Source organism: Melospiza georgiana, chromosome 18 (genome assembly GCF_028018845.1).
Source record: "Melospiza georgiana isolate bMelGeo1 chromosome 18, bMelGeo1.pri, whole genome shotgun sequence".
Classification (NCBI taxonomy): Eukaryota; Metazoa; Chordata; class Aves; order Passeriformes; family Passerellidae; genus Melospiza; species Melospiza georgiana.
The window spans coordinates 2,328,267-2,336,898 of record NC_080447.1 but is presented as its reverse complement, the minus strand read 5'-3'; the positions used below and the strand labels follow the sequence as shown (position 1 = coordinate 2,336,898).

The 8,632-nt window shown below is 43.0% G+C and overlaps 1 protein-coding gene across 1 annotated transcript in view; it reads right to left on the bottom strand.

Annotated features, from left to right (window-relative positions):
- Positions 1–2,687: 2,687 nt before the first annotated feature.
- SBNO1 (strawberry notch homolog 1) overlaps positions 2,688–8,632 on the bottom strand; it is a 31,057-nt gene continuing 25,112 nt past the window's right edge. The window contains exons 30-32 of the mRNA XM_058036685.1: positions 8,156–8,232; positions 7,269–7,462; positions 2,688–6,394 (exon numbers count right to left, since the gene is read on the bottom strand). Of these exons, the coding sequence (XP_057892668.1) occupies positions 6,252–6,394; positions 7,269–7,462; positions 8,156–8,232 (414 nt within the window). The 3' untranslated portion in view covers positions 2,688–6,251. The remainder of the gene's footprint in view (positions 6,395–7,268; positions 7,463–8,155; positions 8,233–8,632) is intronic.

The window sequence follows — 8,632 nt, the reverse complement described above, 5'->3', positions numbered from 1 at the left end:
TAAAAGTCAATGTTAAATGATGTACAAAACTAAGATTAGTCTGTTTACCCCAGACTAACTCTTTGGATAAAGGAAAACTATTTTCATACTTTGCATAAAATATGCATAAAATATGAAGTTGATACTTTCCAATCTTGATATATTTTTTATAAACCCTCCTCTCTTTTTTAAGCCCAACACAATTAGCACTTCAAGAATGTTGTGAGTCTGCTCTTAACTACCAATAAAACCAGTTTGATTTACCAGTGACATTAACCAGGTTAAGTGCCAGGATTCAAGTGGATGGAAAGAAAAGCTGTTTGGATCCCTAGAACACGACTTCTGCTGGTCTGAGGGATCCTAAAATGGTGTGGCAGTGAGTGTGCTCAATGGGTGTAGATGTGCTGCTGAAAGGCGTTCCAGCATCTCTGTGGGCAAGTTCCAGAACAGAAAATTAAAAGGGGAAAGAAAAAAAATCCCAAAGTAGCAACCAGCTTAATTTATTGAACAATTTTTTTACCAAAAAAGAAAGAACTGAGTATGGAGTCCATCATGTTTCCGTTTGTCATCGGTATAAATCTTTTCAAACACTGCTGATGTTTTACTGCCAGGCACTCCAAGTCCTGCTGCTCTGGGGACATTTGGGACAACCCCAGGCTGCAGGATGGAGGCTTTCAGCTTGGCAAAGGTTCCCATCAGGGCAGGCAATAAAAACACCTCACACAACTCAGCTGAAATCCTACGTGGCTTTGGGATTCTGTCACCTTGGACCCTTAAAGGTGGAGACTGAACAAGCACTAATAGCAAAACCCAAAAAATCAGTGTATCCTTTGTGCAGAGCAGATTCCCAGAGTTACTGCAGGGTTGGGGCTCAGGGAAGGTGCTGAGGCAGTGAACACCCACCTCCAATAAAACTCAATATGGCAACGACTGAAAAATAAATCAAATTACTTGGCAAATAAAAATGCGATTCTGTGACTGCAAGGAAGCTGGCATTTTCCTGGTTATCTTCTCCAAGACAGGAAGAAGAGACATAAATATATATGGCATCAGAAATGGCAGCAGAAATGTCTCTTTATCCTTCCCAGTACAAATTAAGTGTAGGAAAACTACTCCTCCACAAGGTCCCTGTCACTGCAGTGATGCCCTAAGCACAGCCAAGTTCAGAGGCACCAACCAAAGTCAGCTCTTACAAAATAAAATGGAACACACACTGGTCCAGGTATTGACACTGCAGCACATCACGTAAATGGGAACATACCTCTGTATTTTGGTTTAGCTGCCTGTTTTAAGTGCACCAAATGCTTCACTTTGAGCTTTCCACCAGACATCTCAGCATCCTTCACACACAGGGTGCCAGGTTCACAGAATCCTGGATATTGGCTCAGGACACAGCAGGCAAAAGATTTCTTCCACGAGTTTTGGCATCAGCTTAACCCTGTCCAGTCCCTATTCTTGAATCTTAGCGGTGCCTCAAATCCCTTTCAATCAAAAATTATTTTGGTCCAATAAAGAAACAGGGAGGCACATCACACCCAGGAATTTCTCTGCAGGTTTTTACATCTCTATTCAGCAGAAGCTTTTAGGGCAACCTGCCTGCAGCTGTTGTAAGTGGGGCTGAGAAACAGCACCTTGCAGCCTTTTCATCCCTGTTTTTCTCCTCAAGAAGAGAATTGCTGCTTTTCAACTCATTTCCCAGCCTGGGGCTGATGCTGCTCCCAGGGAAGGGCAGCCCCGAGGTTTCCCAGGTCCCGCCGGGCCGTGCTTGTGTCACTTTGTGTCACTTTGCTGGGCTGTGGCTGTGTCACTTTATGGGCCCTGCTTGTGTCACTTTGTCCCTGCTGCCAGCCCCGTGCCCCTGCAGGGACCCCAGCACCCCCTGAGCTCTCAGCACCCCCTGTTTAAAGCTCACGGTGACCACAGAAAGTGCCAGAAGGATTTTGTTGCTGTTTGCAGCTGCACACTTCTGGCCCTGGCTCAGATTTAGCAAATCACTGAATTCAGGAACAACTGCAGGGCCACAGTCCTGCCCTGCAGCTGGGGAAGGGCCAAACCCACGGGACAGCTGCTGGGAGCTCAAGGGATAACTGAGAGACAATTAATGGGATTTCTTATTCATCTCCAACCTCCATGGAAATAGATTATTTTTACCTGGCAATTAAAAACCTGCACTGTTTTTTTTCCCAAGGTAAGAAAGTTTCATTACGCTCATTTTGCATTTTAGACATGACAGGAAGCTCAGAGTTTTCCCAGGAAAATGCTACAATAGACACATTTTTCTGCTCTCAATCACTGCCATTCTAGAGCACTTTTAAGACAGCTCACACTTAATATGAAAGCAGTAATAGACTTTGATGTGTTAGAACTTAATTCTAGAACTCTGATTTTTGGAGCTCACTGAATGCACAGCTGGGGATACCAGTGAGTGGAAGAAAATAGAAATGTTTCTAGGATTAAAGCTCAAGTTCTGAAAGACTGAAGGAAACAATCTGCATGAAAACTCAAATATTTGTTTCTGTGATACAGCCACCAAGTGAACATGCATCACTGAAAGACATTGGGTCCATTTCTCTCAGGGGAATGCATTTTACACTAAAAATGTAGAATAAACCCACGGAGCATCAAAAGGATCATGGGAGACAGACAATGAAATTTTTGAATTAAAAAAATATGACAACACATAACATCTACAATGTACACACACACCCTGGAAGGTTTATATATGCTCTATATATATTTCAAAGTACACACAAGCTGCCCACGTGGCAGGTTGAGAAAATAGGAATACATCTTGGGAAGGTCATGAAGGAAAAAACCACAGAGGAAAACGAGAGTTATTTACATTCAATAATTCAGTAGCCTTTAACACCTCTATATACAAACAGGCTCTATTTATGTACAGACTGCACTGGGAGCCGAGTGAAGTTATTCCAAACACAAAAGAAAAATACAAAACCCCTTGATAATTCACTTGAACAGCGTTTACAGGTTGCAGAGATTTCTCCATTTACAAAGAAAATACTACACATGGAACAGAGAACTTGCATCTTTGGGGAACTTGCAGTCCTTACAAGAGGAGTGTGTTCCCAATGAACCACACAGCCACTGGAAAATGTGGAATACTTGCAGTGCAAGGAGGCTTTGAGGGGGTTATAATTGCATTTATCATGCCAGACATATCTTAATTATGAAACTAGTTAACAAGTCATAATTGAGTTGCTGTCAAGGGACAGTTAGAGAAAAGAACCCAAAATCTGGGTTTTCAGTTCCCAAATCAACTCAAGTATGCACCTTCCCCTTCTGCAGCACAATTCCAAAATGCACACAGTCAGAAGTTGCTGCCATTTTACACATGGCATTGCCCCTGTTCCCAGAGCCCTCTGTCCTTTATAGGCTTTATGTCCATTTCAGATGTACAGAGCATTTTGTATTTCATTTTGTACAAAGCAGATCAATACCCCACAAGCAGGAAAACACAGAGACCACCCTTGCCTGGCCTGGTAATTAATTTATGATGTAATAATTGGTCTTTTTGTCCTCCCCAGGAAGATGTTTGTCTCACAGGCAGTGCTGCAAAGGGACACCAGTCACTGTTCTTGCCCCATCCAGGGCAATTTACATTCCCTTTCTCCCCAAGCTTTATCAGCAGCTCATGCAGGGAACAAGTGCCAAAATCCACACCCCAAGCACCGAGTAGGAATTTTCAAGAGAGAAAATATTGCTGTGGCTTGAAAGCTGTTTTCTTTTTTTTTGATGTTAACTTTCAAGATGTTACAACAGTCCAGAGCCATGGCTGCAGCTGTGTTAGTGAGTGGATGGCAAAGCCAAGGCAGTGATGTTGCAAGGAGCAGGCAGAGGAGCAAGTAGAGGAATGGATTTCTGCAACAGGAACAGTTCTTATGGATCTTGGAAGTACTGTCAGCTTTTTTCCCCTCCAGGGGACACAAGTCCATGGGAAGTTTAAAAGGTTGAAGCAAATAGTGCTGTTTGCTCATCAATACAGGGAATATCAGATTTGCTCATCCCAACAATCAAAGTGAACACACCAGGCTGAAAAGAGCACTTAGGAACCAAGTGTATTTAAATCATTATTTAAAAAAAAAATTAAAAATCGCTAATTGTGAGTCTACCACTTCCAGAACTATTTTACTGAGGATCAAGACCTAAAATGTTATGTCACCATCTCAGATGGCAGAAGTTTCTCCAGCAAGTAACAATTAAGCAGCAGCCACACACAGCCTGTCGTTACTGGCAGTTTGGTTTGCTGTCTGCTGCAGTAGTAATCTGTCAACACACTCCTCAAAATCCCAGCCCTGCTCCTGGAATGGGTGCCAAATCCATCCCCTGGTGGGTACAGAACACAGAACAGCCTCCCCCACACCCTGTGCTGTGACAGTGCTCAGCTCCCCTCCCCTGCTCCCAGCACTGAAGATCCCCCAAAACCAAGCACCTGCATCCCAGGGATTTACAGAGGTGCAGCAGGACATGGAGGGCAGAGGAATTATTCCAGATCTGCAGTTCCAGTTATCCCAAGCAGGAGCAGGGGCTTCATCCTTCCTGACTACTTCAGGCTAAGGCAGAAGGAATTGGGCAAACTTCCTTCCCTGCCAGGTCTCCCTTCCCTCCTTCCCTTGGTGACCACACTGAGCTGCTGGCACTGGGAGCAATAAAGAGCCTCAGGAGCAATAATTCCATAAGGGATTTACGGAATTAATAAGGGATAATTCCTTAAGGGAACTCTCTTCTTCTGCCCCACTCTGACCCTCGAGTGGCTCACCGAGTGCTTCAGAGGTGCCACACCTGCAGCCATCCTGCTCTGGAACTGAGCTGAGCCTTCCTTAAGACACACAGGGAGCTTTAGACAGAGTTTGGCTCTTGCCTCATTAGCGAGTTCAGCCGAGAGGTTTGGGCTGCAAGACAGAAGCCTGGTTAGAGCAGGAACATGCCAAGTCCTGTCCAATTCCAATTGTACAGACTTGTTAGTTTTTTTGGAATATGGTGATTGCCTAAACAAGACTCCACTTCTTGTTAGTACAATAACTTTTATTTGACATCTACAAGATCATTATCTTGTAGTTTTTTGGACAGGTTTATACAATCTCAATTTTTCAATAGTGCAACCTGTGCAAGCAAGAAATGACAAACATTGTCCTTCACTTTCTTATAAACATCTACTATTATAGGCAAAACAAAACTTACCCATATTATAGATAAGTGACTATTCACATTTGTACATTACAATTTCTTTTAAACAGCTCCAGATAAACTCTACAATGTCTTACAACATATTAAACATAACAGAAACAGCACATACAGCGGAACCCTCAAGTGTTTCCCATTCTCTAATTTACAGCTCAAGTAAGGTTTCATCTTAAAAGTGACAAATTAAATTATGTTAATGAAGTAAAAAATATAAGATTGTATGCGAGATGGAAGTGAATTTGCACTTAAGTTTCCATAACCACCTCAGATTAAGGAAATGCTTCAATTTAAGGAAAACAGGCATCCAGCCATCTTTGCAGTACACATTAGGAATACCATTAATACATTAAAAATGAGCTAATTTTAATTTAAGATGTTTATCACAAAAAGAACATGTTGTAGACTCAAATATATAACTCCCAGGAGAGAACCAGAAAAAATGCAACACCTGGGTATAAACACTATAAAAATGCAATAACCAATGCTGTACAACTAAGATTGTGTTTCTCTCTGAATTCCTGTCTCGTGTGTTTATGCCGTCCATGCCCGTTTCCAAAGACATGCACTGTCAAACAGAAACTGGGAAGGAACCTGAATGCATGATGTGCAACCTCTAGGTTTCATGCTTTTATAAACTCAAATTGAAGAGAAAAACCCAATATATATTTTCTATATATATACTCAATACATGCATTCGAGATCTCCCACAGCAATGGCATCGATGCACTGCGTTAAACCCTGAGCACTGTATGACAAGATAAAAATAAAGCCTGCTTGGGGATTTTCAAGCATTTTCAAACAAATTGTGGTTTGTAGCTTAAAAGGCCAAAAGTAAAAGCAAACAGGAAGCACTACAGAGAGCATAAGGAAAGACAGATGCACCACCATAAACAACTGCTGGCTTTCAGTTCTACCAACCTTTTTAGATCTCTTTATTCCCAAAGTATTTGAGACACAACTGAACTGAAAAAGTTATATTTCTTTGGAATCTGTCCCTGATTTTTATGCAAGTGATATGCTTTTACAGCCTTTTCCTCAAACACCAAAGTCAACACCTGTAGCTTGTCCTCTCATGCGTTGTTGAGGTTGGTGATGCTCTGGGGGTGGTGCTGCTGCCAGATCTGCTGCTGCTGCACTGCCAGCTGCTGCGACTGGTCGGACGTCGACAGGAGGTTCACGAGGGGCGACACACAATTTGCAGGAATGATCAAACCTGAGAACAGCAACACATCAATGGTTTCATAAAAACACCATCAGTTGTGTTCACTAAGAGCTCAGGCTGATGATTGCACCCTTTAATTTATGCAACATTCAATAATGACTGTTCTGATGTCAAGTCTGATCAGCACAGCCACGAGTCCTGCTCCTCAGTCCTTCACATCCTTTAGGTTGTGAAGCAAGAGAAAAGTTCTCATTTTGCCTGACAACAAAATTTATTCTCATGTTACCTGCTGTCATGAGAAGTCAGCTATTTTTGCTTTTCTAGTCTCACAGAAGTTACATCATCATGAAAGTTTAAGCATGGAAAAACCCACTTCCAACATCCTAGAAAACTGATACTGGAGCTGCCATGATATTGGCACATCCACAGGAAGTCAACATTCAACAAAACATTTGGAGAGTTTGGTTTCTGAGGGCTTCACTATGAGGTTTAGTGAAGAGATAACCATCTTGAAGTCATTCTACACACTTTCAGTAGCTCAAAAACCACGAAAATAATTATTTCAAAGGCCTACTGTTAATTGCCAAAAGTGGGGGAAAAAGTGGAGCCATTATGATGTTAGAGAACCTTGGCTGGAGCAGGCTGTGTATGATGTTTTTGCTGCAGTAAATCCAAAGAACTGAGATTAAGTGCTCCAAAGCCTGGCTGAAAATACAACCTGCCTTCATTAACCTCCTCAATATATTGTATTGTAGATTTCTACAGCTGCACTTCCGCCCCTCCACAGTAGACAAACCTGCTCTCTTTTAAACACCTTTACCCAAACTCAGCCACGTGGCTGCCAGCACAGAGGCACTGAGCAGTCAGGGCCAGCCCTGCTCCAAGGGGCAGCAGAGCAGCAGCAGAGGAGCAGCCCAGCACCCACCTACGATCCTCTGCCCATCCTCTGTCCTCAGGCGCACGATCTGCATTTTGACGTTGGTGCCGCTGACCGAGGCCAGCACTCCTTCCACCTTCGTCCACACGCTCAGCACGGAGCCACACAGCACGTAGTAGGTTCTGCAGCGCAGCCCCACCTCACACACCAGCCCCAGGCCTGCCTTCTTGCAGTTCCCTCTCCTGCAGGATGAGAGAAAAGCTTTCAGAACCATTCTGCAAACTAAAGTATCTCATTTCATTAAAAATGACACCTGTGGTTATTTAACGTGCATTCAGAGCTGAGCACCCACACTAAGGGAAAGACACTTTGAGAACAGGTAATGGTAAAGCTTTGGGAAGGGTTGGCCTAGATAAGCACCATCTACAAAATGCACAGACAGAGCTTTGGGTCAAAGATACCATCACTGAGGTCACCTGAGAGCTGGAGTACATTACACAACACTGGTATCTGATCAGGGTACTTCAGAAGCTCCAATATTAATCTGAAACTTCTACCAGTTATGCAGCTCCTGAGGAATTCAGCCACACAGGAGGCAGCAGAGGAGGAACAGCTCTTTCTGACATCCAGCTCATCTCTAAACATTCTCCCAATAACATCTGAACTATCAGACTACAGTAACAGAACAGATGAAGACACTTCAAGCACAAGCTACTCCTGAGTCACTCTGAGTGTAATTTACACATTAACACTCATCTCATGTACTGGGACTTCAGGGCAAGTGCAAAGCTCAGTGTTTTCTCACAAGTTGGGTCATTTGATTGGACATGTGGCAACTTCCCTTACACAAGAAACACAAAGCTTTACAGGAGGGACAGAAGCAGTGCTAAACCAGCCCAAAGTGAAACAGCAGAAGTTCAAGCACGATCACTGACCAGTAGGCGTGGGTGCAGGTGTCTGCAGAGGAGTTGTACTGCTCCAGCCAGTGTGGCAGAGCATCCTCAGAAGGTACCTACAAGAGTCATCCAAAGTGGGAATGAAGCAAAACACATCAAAACTTACACAGAATAAAAATAATTTGGTTGTTATCATGAGAAAGGAGGGAGCACCAGCCTCAGGACGGTGTACAGAGGTACAGAATCCTACATTATAAATAATTTCAAATTATCCATCCCAAAGGATGAGCAGAACCTCAGAGCTTTTCCAATAACCCATCTGATGTGAGTTTCCTTAAGTTACTGCAAATTCAACACTTGCTAGACTCTAAGGAACCTCTTTTTATTACCACACCAGAGATAATTTATATTCAGAAAGAAATTCAGAAATGGATACAGGAATGCCAAAATCATGTAGATCTGCTTTAAAAGACTCAAATAAAAGCTCTGCTTTGGAGAAAGAAGCCTTCTTTTTGA